The sequence below is a fragment of the Alnus glutinosa genome, chromosome 8 (genome assembly GCF_958979055.1).
Source record: "Alnus glutinosa chromosome 8, dhAlnGlut1.1, whole genome shotgun sequence".
Taxonomy (NCBI): domain Eukaryota; kingdom Viridiplantae; phylum Streptophyta; class Magnoliopsida; order Fagales; family Betulaceae; genus Alnus; species Alnus glutinosa.
In genome coordinates, this window is record NC_084893.1 from 3,600,940 (window position 1) to 3,614,816 (window position 13,877).

The 13,877-nt window shown below is 36.8% G+C and overlaps 1 protein-coding gene across 6 annotated transcripts; it reads left to right on the forward strand.

The window, feature by feature from the left end:
* The first annotated feature begins 45 nt into the window (after positions 1 to 45).
* Positions 46 to 13,674, forward strand: LOC133875574 (pentatricopeptide repeat-containing protein At1g08070, chloroplastic-like). 6 transcript variants are annotated; one of them, XM_062313748.1, is made up of 6 exons: positions 46 to 564; positions 909 to 988; positions 1,124 to 1,268; positions 2,371 to 2,454; positions 4,267 to 4,461; positions 9,903 to 12,300. In XM_062313748.1, the coding sequence occupies exon 6, from the start codon at positions 10,143 to 10,145 to the stop codon at positions 11,997 to 11,999; it is 1,857 nt and encodes a 618-aa protein (XP_062169732.1). In that variant the 5' UTR covers positions 46 to 564; positions 909 to 988; positions 1,124 to 1,268; positions 2,371 to 2,454; positions 4,267 to 4,461; positions 9,903 to 10,142; the 3' UTR covers positions 12,000 to 12,300. The 6 variants fall into 6 exon arrangements, 3 of the variants coding, with proteins under 3 accessions (XP_062169732.1, XP_062169733.1, XP_062169731.1); XR_009901462.1 differs by lacking the exon at positions 4,267 to 4,461 and adding an exon at positions 13,351 to 13,674 and having other exon boundaries at positions 59 to 564; positions 9,903 to 10,202; XR_009901463.1 differs by lacking the exon at positions 4,267 to 4,461 and adding an exon at positions 13,355 to 13,674 and having other exon boundaries at positions 59 to 564; positions 9,903 to 10,202.
* The last annotated feature ends 203 nt before the right edge of the window (positions 13,675 to 13,877 follow it).

Below are 13,877 nucleotides of genomic sequence, written 5' to 3' on the forward strand. Positions count from 1 at the left end.
CAAAACCCGAGAACAAAACACCTCAAGACCCACAAAGGCTCGCTCTAGCCTTTGGTCTTTTGGCGACATCATCTCATCCACAATAGCCAAAAACATCTTACGGCGACCCTCATCCTTTGCCCGCTCAACGAGCAACCCGTCTCAAAACTCAAGAACTTTCTCCCGAGCACGATCGCTCAAGCGGACTTACAGGCAGCCCCCAGCTAAAGGGCGGACCTATTCAGGGGCAAGGGGGGCTCTGGCCTCCTAGCCCCAGATTTTTTTTTTTTTAAAAAAAAAAAAATTAAAATTTTATCTTTAATTTTTTTTTTTTAGTTTTGCCTCCTAAATTTTATTTATTTTCAATTTGGCTCCCCCAATTTGTTCCGCCACTGCCCCAGCTCCATCAACCCGGGGCTGGCCTCAGACAAAGACGGCAAAGAAGGATCCCCACCGGCTGAGGACTCCGGAGCTGACCCATCAGAGTACCCCTTAGCTTCCAAATCGGAACACCCAAATACAGAGGTCACCGGAGCAGAAGGCAGAGAGGCAGAGGAAGGAGACCCAGGGGCAGACTAACCAGAGGTTAGTCTTAGTCATATCCATTAATTTTCTTCTTCTTTTTTTTTAACAATGGAACCATTCATTCATTATAATAAAAGAGACCCAAAGGGCTAGTTATAGTGATTAGGGGTCCAAAGACACCCTAAAAACAAAGTCAAGAACTGAATCTGACTTGGGAGCAGCTGCCTAAACATAAACGATAATAACATGGACAACAATCTCTTGGAGAAAGTATCTCTCTCTCTCTCTCTCTCTCTCTCTCTCTCTCTCTCTCTCTTCTGTGTGTAAACGTTTTAATTTTGGTTGTCTCATTACTGGGATTATCAATATTTTGTTTGTATTGACCTTAATCTTCATATATTTAGTTTTGGCTGGAAATTTGATCACGAGTTCTCTCACTCTGAATGCCTCTGACGTAGTTGATACTTTAGCCACTAATGTTGCGGTAAGCTTTCTAGTCTTCTTTGCTTTCACTGGCTTCGTTTGAACAATATTGTCATCTAGTATTATTGTGTTGCCATCTTTTTCTTGATAATTGTTTCCAGGTATTCTGCTAATTGTCTTTTTCAAAATGTTTCAGGGCTCGGCTTCATATCCTCAGACAACCAATTTTCTTGATCCTGCTTTTGTTTCGGGTGAACCCATCTACAATGTGCAAAGCCAGTGCTCATCAAATTCTACATTTTCTGTTTCCTTTAAGCAGTCATCCATTGAGCTGCAAGAAGGTATACATCCCTTGCATTTTTAATTTCTCAATAAATTCTTGTTTCTCTCCAGAAAATATAAGGTGCACATTCTTTATTGAATGGTCCTACAAGCATAAAGTCTAACATGAAAGTTCACGTGGACACATTAATTCTTGAGCATATAGGGCATGAACAGAATGGAGAAGCGAGATAGTGCGGGTGTGGCACCTGTCTGTATGTGTGCATGTTTAGAAGTTTAATATCTTTATTTCATTCAAGTTAGCAAACTACATTCCTTCATGCATAAAAAAAAAAAAGGCAATCTGTGTTGAAAATAGATAATTACACACACGCTGATTGCACTTAAAACCGTTTGCATTGAAGATTCTAAATCTTTGTTTTAGGACTTCCTCCTTGTTTTTATTTGTTATTTTTACCTTTTAATTTCTTTTCCCAAATGGTTACCTTCTGTATACTTCTCGTGTACAAATTCTGCATCTCCTTTTATTCTTTAGCACTTTAATTGATATTGTAATCTAAGATAAGTTTTATTTATTTGTTTTCCTTGAATCTAGTGGTTAGTTGTGTCCAAGGTTTACATTTGTGGCGCAATAGCTCTTCTGAGATTAATGATGAGCTATATAGAGGTTACCGAAAAGGGAATTTGGAGAGGAAGATTAATGAAATCATTGCAAGTTGGTCTACTTAACATCTTTGACTTAATATTTTGATGTGGTTGGAGTAGTATCATGTAGGGAACAATACTCATGGCTTTATTTTCTGATCACAACTTATGATTTCTTAAACTCGAATGGCAATAGTTTTAAAGGATAATTATACCATTGGTCCTTGGGGTATGTCATAATTATAAATAACCCCCTATGGTTTACAAAGTTCATGGGAGGTCCTTGTGGTAAACTATAATTACAAATCGTCAGCCTCCAATTTGTGTTTTATTTCATCTATATAAACTTGCAAATTTCCCTGGCCTTTCTTGTGGCTGCAATGTTTTCAAATATTAAGACTGCTGCAGGTTTGGTCGTAGCTATTTGATTTATTTTTGATATTGCGTGAAATTTTGCTTTTCTGTAAAGGATTGTGAGCTAACATGCATGTCATGATTGAATATTTATGATAACAGTTATTGGATACCTATGGGTCTTTGGAACTGGGCTTTTAGGAGGCTTTCTTTTCCAATTCTTTGTTCAAGATACATCGTTCCCAAGTAAGTGGTAGATTTTTTGAAATAGATTATTTGTCATGTTGGTTATGAGACATACTTAATTTATTTTAAAAAGATTCAACAAGAACTATGTTTGGATGGGATTATTTTTCGATTGGGTGGCTTTTCAACAAAGCTAAACTCAATTCTATGCAAAAAGAAGAGGAAAGCCTGTTTAGCCCTCCCCAAGCAGTGTCGATTTTATTTAGACTTGCGGGAAATGGATGGTGTCAAAAAAGCTTTTCGACTGGGTGCCATGCTGACCCTACCCTCTCCAAGCATAATCAATCCAAGGCAGGATGATACTGGCCAACACAAGTATGTGTCGCCAGAGCCTGCTCCCTGTCACATACAATGATAAAAAAAAGTTCACTGTATTTTGCATATGGATGCATGCCTACTTTTATATATGTGCATCTATCTTCTAACAATTAAATGGAAAAGTTTATTTATTATTCTTTCTTTCTTTTCTTTGGGGGGCCGGGGGGGATTACACATTTTTTGAAAGGCTTTACTGCCATTGTCCTGCTGATTTGCAATAGCTCTTTCTTCGTAGACCTTTTTACTTAAACCCCAAAAGGTTATGTATTCTTAATTGTTACCCTGACAAGTTATGTAATAAATGACGACTGTAGGAATTAGGTGGAGTTGGTATAACTGGTTAAAACCTATGCCACTCCAAGATGAGGAAAATTTACTGGTTTTTTTGTATGATGTAGTCCATTTGTAAATGAGCACAGCTGAGAAGATAGTTCTTTTCAACTTTTCTGTCAAGATGAAGAGAAAAACATGCAATCTGCTTGGATGTTGCCAGAAGGTTAAACACGAAATGTATTGCCTAGTTCAGATATTCTCGTCTGAATCGTATAAACAATAGATTTTCTTTTGAAATCCTCACTATTAAGGGAAAAAGAAATCTGTCTTAAACAGATACGAAATAGTTCTGCCATGCTTATTTCATGAATATAATAAACACGAGGAATAACTCCACCATGGCTATATCTTGTGCACCTCCTCCCCTGCAGGAGAATTCTATGCATTGTTTCTTCCTTTTTTCCCATCGAACAATTCTTAGTGGAGTATTTTCCAATTATTTGTGTAAATGGACAAAATTCTATGTTTTAACGAGGGACAAGGATTTGGATATCTCAATCTAAAATAACTAATCAAAATTCAACTACATATGTTTGTTTTTCTGAATATTCCTTTGTATGGATAACAATGGGAAGTAAAATAGTGTGAAAAAAAAATAAAATTAATATCTACTTTTCTTGACAAAATGCATGTGGTCTTTCATTATTCAGCATTTTCTAATTGAGTGAAGGTGATTTGTTAAATCATTTAAACTAGTATTGCACGTGCGTGGGTGAAAGTGTACATGATTTTACATTATTTAAATTTTTAAAAGACGTGCCAATATTGACTTTATATGTATCGTTAGATGCACCAACTTTAAATCATGAAATTTCATTTGAAATGGATAATATTCATTTCATTAAATGAAATGGAAAGGATCATATTCCGCTTAATAAATTTTGAGGTCTAAAGAGACAAATTTAGGTGTGATTTTTTTTATATTTAAATATTTAATGAAATAATTTTAATTTTAAATCATTCTTCTTGCTATTGGTGTTTGTTTGGTGCTTAATAGAGTTCCGCCAATATTTTTGGTGTTTCTATGATTTGCTGTTTGTGTTTGTTTTATTATTGGCAAATCGTTGTTGTGGCTTTGTTTGCTGATCCAATATTGAGTTATCTCCAATAAGTGGGTTAAGATTCGTAAACTAAATCAGGAAGACCTTCTCTACCTGACAGTTTCATATCAGTTTTGCTATCCGCGGGTTGTGGTTTTTCGTTGCCGATTCTTTTTGGCTTCTGTTTATATGTGAAGCATTGGAGTTTTTGAAGCTTAGCGTCTGAGCGCAATTCTGTTGCACCACAAATATTGCTGCGGGCGGCTTGAACCTGCCTCCTCCTACCAAATGAAAATATTATCTTGGAATTGTCGAGGTTTGGCTCAACCTTCTACAATTCGTAGTTTAAGGGCCATGATCAGGAAAAACAACCCTAATGTAATCTTTTTGTCTGAAACTAAGACTACCTCTCCTATTGCTAGTTCTTTAATGCTTCAACTTGATTTCAATATGCTAGTTCAGGCTCCTCCCTCTAGCTCTCGAGGGTGACTTTTGCTTGCCTGGAAAAATGATGTTACACTCGCTGACTTCTATGTATCTCATGATATGATGTGTGCTTGGTGTTCCTCGAACTCCCCTGCTGTTAAATGGTTGATTTCTTTTGTTTATGAACCTCCTTATTAGAAGACTAATTCTGATTTATGGACTACTTTAGCTGCTTTTGGTGATCATTGTGATATTCCATGGCTTTGTATTGGTGATTTTAATGCTATAAGTGCTCAACAAGACAAATTGGGCAGTAGACCTTTCCCATGCTCCTCCAGGAATAATTTTAGTTATTTTATGAATCAGTTTGACATGATTGATCTGGGATTTTCTGGTAACCCATATACATGGTCTAACCACCGGTAATGTCAAAGTTTGATTAAAGAATGTCTTAATAGGGGTATTGCTACAAATCAATGGATTCAGCATTTCTCCTCTTTCTTAGTTACTCATTTGCCAGCCCATAATTTTGATCACAACTCCGTGCTCTTAGATACATCAATTAGATCCCCTTCTCTTTGTTGTCCTTTTTACTTTGAAGAATTTTGGACTAGGGATCCCACTTGTGGATTAGTTATTAATGAAGCTTGGTCAATTCTTGTGTCTGGCTCCCCAGCTTACTGCTTGATAAAAAAACTGAAGAACACAAAGCGGACAATCAAACACTGGAATAAGCATTACTTTGGGGAAATTAAAAGGAAACTGGACTCCACTTATCAACTGCTTGACATCACTCAATAGGCTCCTCCTTCAGATACCAACTTAGCCTTAGAGCTTCATCTCAAATTCCTTTTAAATGAATATCTGATTCAGGAAGAATCCCCCTGGAAGCTTAAATCTAGAGAACTTTGGTTGACATGTAAGGATTTTAACACTCGATTTTTTCATACTAGCGCCCTTATTCGGTGAAGGAGAAATGCTATTGATCTTCTAAAATCCTCTACTGATGGATGGATTACAGGTAGGAGAAATATTTGCTGGAGCTTGTTTTATTCCTCATAATAACTCAAGCCTTCCTATATGATCCTCACCATGGATTCCTACTGCCCCATCCTTTATACCAATACCAAGATTGCCTTCCATCCCCTTTAACCACCCCTTAGCCATTTCTGATCTTATTCACTCTCCTACCATGTCTTGGAAGCAAAATGTCTTGCATTTCTTGTTTGATCCCATCACCACCTCTGAAATTTTAAAAATCACAATTCGTCCCCACTCTTATTCCCTTCTCTGGACCCCATCCACCACCAGTGTTTTCTCAACCAAATCCGTCCATCACCTCATTAGCTTCTTCTCCCTTTCCACACCCTCACCTCTCCCCAAATCTTGCTGGAAAGCACTCTGGAAACTCAAGCTGAACTATCGCTTAAAACTTTTTCTTTGGAAGATGGTATGGAATATTATTCCCACCAAATTTTGAATTTCTCAATACATACCTTCTTCTCTATCAAACACCAGTTGCTCCATTTGCTCTCATCCCACAGACTCCCTTTCTCATCTCTTTTTCACTTGTCCCATTGCATGTGTGGTTTGGCGCCAATCTTTTTGGCCTTTGGATACTATTGCATTAAATGTTACTAACATGATAGATTGGCTCCTTATTATTCTACATCCACACCGTATGCTTGGCGTACCTTTAGCAGAGGCTCATAGGTTCCAAGTATTTGCTGCTGTTGCATGTGACTACCTTTGGTTTACCAGGAGTAAAGCTCATCATGATGGTATTATCCAGAATGCTCTTGTCATATCAACTACAATCAACAAGATTGCTCTGGAGCACTATTCTTCGTAGACAACCAAATATGATAACCCCTGAAGTTTGGAAGAGTCCATCTCCTCCCTATTTCAAGATCAACTATGATACTTCCGTCAGAACTACTTTTTTTGCTCAAGCTGCAGTTTGCAGACTCTACTGGTTCTATAATCAAGTGTCTCTCCCTTATTAGCTCACCTTGCTTTGCTCTTTATGGTGAGGCTATTGCTGCTCTTCTGGCTGCTCATGTGGCAAGTTTGTTAGGGTTATCTTCTTTTATCTTAGAAGGTAATTCTCTCAATGTCACAATAGCGCTTCAACATCCAGAAATTACTACAGATTGGAGAATTGCTTCCACTATCTCCAACATTCACTCCACCATCCCACCAACAGTTGGCTGGAAAGCTAGTCATGTTAACCGAAGTGCAAAATTCTGTGCCCACCATGTGACAAACTAGGCCGCAAGTAGAATTTATTTTGGCTGCATTCCCATCATTTTCCCTTTATCCACATCTTTTCCACCATGTATTGGAAAAAACTCCCCCTCCACCTTCTTTATTCTGTAGTTTGTTTTTTTCTTTTCTTTTCGTTTCTTTTCACAATGTACTTTAAAAAAATAAAAAATAAAAAATTCTTGGTTGACTTTCCTATATTTTCGTAGAAATTGGCAACCACAAGCTTCTTCAAAACCCTTGAATGCGTGGAGAGCTTTTGTTGAGTTCTTTCATTCTTAATTAGGATTGAATTTAAAAAAATAAAGAAAAGTGTGAGTGTGTTTGTCCCACACCAGTTGAACAAAGCCAGTAGGATGAGTTTATAAGCTCCTTCCTCTCACCAAGAGATAGGGCCTTTTGGTGAGATGTGTCGGATTAAGTTTGTAAACTTGTCTGAAAACCTCTTGCTCTCTCAACTTGGTTGTGTGGATTTATCCCCATTTCCCTTCTTCCCAAATTCTCGAAAAAAAAAAATACAAAGAAAAGTGTGAATGTGTTTGTCCCACATTGGTTGAACAAAGCCGGTAGGATGAGTTTATAAGCTCCTTCCTCACATTAAGAGATAGGCCCTTTTGGTGAGATGTATCGGATTAAGTTTGTAAACTCGTCTGAAACCTCTTGCTCTCTCAACCTGGTTGTGTGGATTTATCCCTTTTCTCCTTCTTCCCAAATTCTCAAAAAAAGAAGAAGAAAGGATTGAATTTCTTGAACTATAATTTAAACGTGCTCCATTCCATGGTAAAGTAATATTAAACAAAGTCTTCTAATATTACTTTTTATTGAAAAATAAAATAATTATTATCAGTTGCGGTCCTTGCAGAGCTGAGGGGGTTGGAGGCTCTCCACAAATTTCTTTCTTTTTTTTTTTTCTTTTATTTTATAAAAAAAATTAACCTTTAAATTTGTGAAAAAAATAATTTTAGTCATATCCCTCTCTCTCTCTCTCTCTCTCTCTCTCTCGCGTATCCCTCTCTACCAAACCCTAGGTCTCTTCACTGGTTTTGGCTAGGGGGGAGGAGTCCCTCCCTCCTTTTCCGGTTCTCTTCTTGTTTAGATCTAGTTATTTCTCTTCTTCCTTTTGGTCTTCTTTTGGGTTTCATTGCTTTTGGGGTAGATCTGCGGTGGATGGGTTTTCGTCTGCTCTCATGCGTCCCATCTGAGGCATCACCGACTTATTCCGGTTTGCTCCGTTGTTGGTGTTTTTGTGGTTGGCCGCCGAGCCAGTGTGCGTGGCTTTTGCTTCTTGGGGTGTAGATCTATGATTTTTGGGCCCTCGTCTCTGTGCACGCACCTCACCGGTGGAATCTCTGTCGTCGTCCGGCTCTTCCCCGCCATCGAGTTTGCTGCGGGTGAGATCCGGAAATTTGGGTGTTAGATCTACGGCGTTTGGGTCCTTTTCTCCACGCACGTGCCGCTCCGTTGTCTTCACCGACAGTTTCTGCGTCGTCTTCGACTAGTTCCACGTCGCGTCGGCGCGCGTGGCTTCCACGCACCGGCTCCTTTGCAGTTTTTATTTTTTCCCTTGTAGCTCAGGTTTTTTCTTTGTAATTCGAGATTTGGGTGTTTCTTGTGGGTTTTGGGTTTTGGTTTTTTTCTTTGTTCGGGTTGTTGTGTGGGTATTGAGGGTTTTCTTGGGCTTAGGGGGTTTTCTTGTTTGGGGGTTTTATTGTATTATGGGGGGTCTATTGTATCTTGGGTTTTATTGTATTATAGGGGTTTACTATTGCATCTTGGGTGTTTGTTGGGGGGTTACTATTGTATTTTGGGTCTCATGTGGGTTTTGGGTGTTGTGGGTTTGTAGTTCCTTGTGGGTTTTCTTGGGTTTTTTATGTGGGTTAGCTGAGTTGCTCCTGTGTATACTTCATGTGTACTTAGGGGCGTCTTACGCTTTTTTTAATGAAATTTTCTTTAAAAAAAAAAAAAAATTGGTTTATTTTTTTTATTTTTTTACACTTCGCCCCTTAAGTTTAATTTCTAGGACTAATTCTGTCTTTGACTATTATTTGTGCCTACTTCATGAATATTGAATACTGGTTAATTAGTTTCTCATTATATCATAATTTTAGTCCCATCTAATAAAATTAATTTTCTACACAAAGAAAAACATGGTTCAGTCTATGACTTACGTTCACAGAATAAAGCCTAAAAAGCTACATTTTACTCTTACTTCTTTGAGTGATTACAATATAACAAGCTCCTATTTATAAGAGAATTAGATAATACAAATAAGCTTCAACTAGGTAATTGTGATTAAGTGATAAACTTCAATCGTAATTATGTCACAGTCTTCAACTGTGAGTAGGTGATAGTCTTCAACTATAGCTTGGATTCTTGATCTCCTGATATACTCTAACATTTTCTGCATTATATTTTACTTTATGATTAGCAAAGATGTAGGTCGGTATTGATGTGAAAGAAAATTACTTATAAAAAAAATTTTAGAAAGAAAATCAAGTGACATTTAAAAAAAAAAGAAAAAAAGGATGGAATAGTACAAAATAGCAAGTCCATATAATTACATCCCGTTTGATCTATGTATTTATTTTCGAGGAATTCTATTTCATATTCTATGGTACATCTCCCATTCATTTTTTATCCAAATCAACAATTGAATCTGTAAAACTCACAGATATTATTATTTTAAATGATTAAAGACTCTTGAATTATATGTGATATTAGACAAATTGTTCTTAGAATCTAATATTTTTAACTTATTAACTTCATGAGTACTGCAAATTTCTTATAAAAGGATGTAGCAATTCAATGTCGCTTATCACATTAATCACTAAAAGTCTAAAGGGTGATTATTATTTTTTTATTTAACAATGCTTAATCAAAGGGTTAGTTGAGAGTCTCATGTCAACTTTTTTAGATAGAGTTGTATTACCTAGCATTTTATTATATATATATATAAAGCATTTTCCTTACATTTATTTAATTTTTTTGTTTTTGCCGAAAAGCATTTTCCTTATTTTAATACGTAATAATGATGTCTGAACGATTTTTTTTTTTTTTTGTTATCAGGGTATCTGGTTTCACCTTTTGAGCTGGGCAGTACCTCAGGCTTGTAACCGAGATTAGAAGCCTAGCCTAGGATTCACCAGATTTAGTAATTCCCGCCACTCTCAACGGCTAGCTTCCAATAGCCCAGAGGCATATGCCAAACAAACTTCGCTCTTCTCTAGATAAATGCTGCTACTCTTTGATTGTCAAAGCCCTTGAGTACACAGAGATGCATCAGCTGTAACATTCGTGCCTGCATATATGGAACGCCATTTGTTAAATTTCCTTCACTCAACCCTGCACATAAAACAAATCAAGCAGGTTCACGCCTTGATTGTCATAAATTATCCTACTCTTACTACAGATTTCGTTAAAAGTCTACTTCGTTTGTCTATTGTTGTCTATGCTCGCAACGTGTTTGATAAGATTCCTCAACCAACTCAAGTTCTTTATAATTCCCTGATTTCAACATTCTCCAAGCTTTCATTGAACAAAAACGCTTTAGAAGCGTTCGTTTTGATGCATGGTAGTGGTACCCATGTGGTAGGTTCCATAATTGCACCCGTTATGAAGTCGTGCACTTCTTTGTTAGCTGTTGAATTAGCAAAAGAAATTCATTCATTGGTCGTAAAATGTGGGTTCAATTCGGATATTTTTGTTCAAACTCCTCTGATGGATTTTTATGCTAAAACGTGTGATATTGGATCTGCAAAGAAAGTTTTTGAAGGGATTTTTATGAAGGATCCAATCTGTTATAATTGTTTGATTTCTGGATATTCGAAGTCTGGTGATGTTATAGCAGCACAACGGTTGTTTGATGAGATGTCCGAGAGAACTGTTGTTTCGTGGAATTCTATGATTTCTTGCTATGCAAACAATGGATATTATCACGAGGGTTTGAGGATTTTCGAGAGGATGCGGGCTGGGGGATGTAGCCCCAATGAAATCAGTGTAGCCACTGTACTCTCTATATGTGCTAAGCATAGGGATTTGGAAATGGGGTTGAGAGTTAAGAAGTTTATTGACAAGACCAATTTTCGTTTGAATATGATAGTGTCTACTGCATTGTTGGAAATGTATGTGAAATGTGGAGCTGTTGATGATGCACGTCATGAGTTTGATTGCATGGACAGAAAAGATGTTGTTACATGGAGTGCCATGATTGCTGGTTATGCCCAAAATGGGAGACCGAGTGAGGCCTTGGAGCTCTTTGAACGCATGAAAAATGAACAAATTGAACCTAATGATGTTGCCCTTGTTAGTGTTCTATCTGCTTGCTCTCAATTGGGTTCAGTGGGAGTTGGTGAGCGCATTGGCTACTATGTAGAGAGTCGAGGTTTTATCTTCAATGTTTATGTTGCCTCTGCACTATTGGATATGTACTCCAAGTGCGGGAATATTAGTAAAGCTCGTCAAATATTCAATAAGATGCCTCACAAAGATATTGTTAGTTGGAATTCACTGATTGCAGGTCTAGCAGCCAATGGTTTTGCGGAGGATGCGATTAATCTTTATGAGAACATGAAAGAAATTAGAGTAATACCAGATGATATAACATTTGTGGGTGTGTTGACTGCTTGCACCCATGCAGGCCTTATTGAATTGGGGCTTGAGTTTTTCAGAAGCATTAAATTGGATTATGATATTACACCAACTATAGAACATTATGCTTGTATTGTTGACCTCTTTTGTAGGTCTGGGAGACTGAAAGAGGCCTATGAGTTCATATGTAGAATGGAAGTGGAGCCTAATGTTGTGATATGGGGCACCTTACTCAGTGCTTCTAGAATCCATTCAAATGTAGAGCTTGCAGAGCTCTCGGTTAAGAAGTTACTAGAACTCGAGCCTGAGAACTCTGGGAACTATATCCTTCTTTCCAACATATATGCAAGTGTCGGCAGATGGCAAGAATCCTTGAGGGTGCGGAATTTGATGAAAATTAACAGAGTGCAGAAAACCACTGCATATAGTTGGATAGAAGTGGATAATAAAGTGCATAAATTTTTAGTTGATGACACATCCCATGCTAGATCTAATGAGGTTTATTTCATTGTTGACGGGCTAGCAATGCAGTTGACTTCGGCAAGTTATAATTTAAATTCTGACTTAGAATTTTGATGATGTTCATAGTAGAAACCAATAAATGCCTGCTACACATTTGGAAAAGTATGTTGGAGCTTATTACCACAAACCTCAGTTTAAATCTCAGCATGAGCTTGGATGTTCTTCTCTCTTGCTTGTGGTCCAAACAAAAGAAAAGATGTATGAGAAAAGTTTTGCAGTAACTTGTTTTCTTTCTTATGTTGTATCTTGATTTAAATGGCAATAACACACTGAAAAGATTGGAATTTTCATGTTGCTTGGCCTTTCAAGGCATATTGTGATGTATGATATTCAAATTTATCAAATTTTTGGTTAATTGTGGAAATAAGCTTATGGAAACATGTCTTCATTTGCAAAGCATAATCACATTTTCTGATTTTGGGCTGATTTGGCGTTGGGGCTTCAAATTAGATGATTTCTAGGAATTTTACAATGCATGCCAAAGAAATGGATTACTCCATCAAATTGGGCCAATTATTAATTTTTTGTTTATATATGTCAATGTTTCTTGCAAATGCCAATGACAGAACGTACATACTGGTACAAAATTATTTATTGTAACTTAATTATTTCACATCGAAAGTTGAGCTATTCCTCATTGTTTGGTGAAGATTATTTTACTGCTTAAAGTTTATTTGGCATGTCGCAACAAACTTGACCTGTTCCCACTTAATCCATCATACAACATGATATTGGATATGATAATATATGACTTGTCAAGCCACTGGGTGTATGAAAATGACTATTTCCCTCTGTTTGCTTCTATTGTAATATGCTTCAGAAGCAAGCAATCAATTCTATACTCACATTTATGTGACTGATGTTTCCTAAAAAATTGTTAGATTTAGGCTAACATCTTACTGCACCTACTTATGGATTGGATGGTCCAAATTATCACTCCCTAGAAAAAAAAAAAAAAAAGAAGAAGAAGAAGAAAAAAGAGCTCTTTCCAAGAAATTACTTATTTTTGTTTGTTTGATCATGGAGATTGCGAAGAATTCAGCTTCTTATAGATTTCATTTATTATTTGTTGAAGCTAGATCAGAATAACGAGTTTTTCTTCAAAAGGGTTTAGAGTCGTCATTGGAGAAAATACTAAGGATTGCATGGTATTGGACGATCTCAAGCCGTGTTTATACTCCTAATTGTTTTAGGCACTGCTATAATATGGCAATTGTATTTGCTTTAGACCTTGCGGGTTTAAGAAAATTGACCGGCATTTGATGTCATGTTAGAAAGTATGATTTCTTAAATTATTATTATTTTTATTTTTTTGTGAATTTTTGGTATTCAATGTTTGTGAAATGACTCCTGCTATTTGTTTATTTCCATATGTTACATGCGTGTATTAATAATCTTCTCTTAGATAGTTTCGTGACCAAAACTGGAGGTAACTGAGCTGCTTTGAGGTTTTCACAACTGGCGCCATGTGTGTCCACAGTATTGCGTCCGAAGGCATCACTTTCAACCCTTTGCAGAATTTCTTGCAGCTTACTTATCTGAGGGTTATGATATAATTAAATCTGATTATATTTCTGGCTCGTACAATATGCCTCTTGTAACTGCGAGTAGGTAATATTTCAATTTTCCTTCAAGCCATTTCAGGGCTCCAAACAAGTATTTGAAGTATTTTAAAATGAGTACCTTGTCATTGTCTTCATTGAGTAGGATATTTAATCTTTGATTTGGTAACATTTTCAAATGTTAATTGTTTGCCTCCTCAGTTCAACAAATAATACCTCCCTTCTTGCTCTCTATCGTCCTTTACTTTTTAGATGCTGTTACTGGGCTCTTATAACTAAGTCTTTTGAGAATTTACAAACATGTAACAATTTTCTCAGAAGTTTCCTTCCATATTGTGTTGGATGAAATTTCTCTAATTTAGTCTATTAA

What these genes read in the sequence shown, in the direction of transcription:
- LOC133875574 (XM_062313748.1), top strand. Translation starts at nt 10,143, where the DNA reads ATGGAACGCCATTTGTTAAATTTCCTTCACTCAACCCTGCACATAAAA.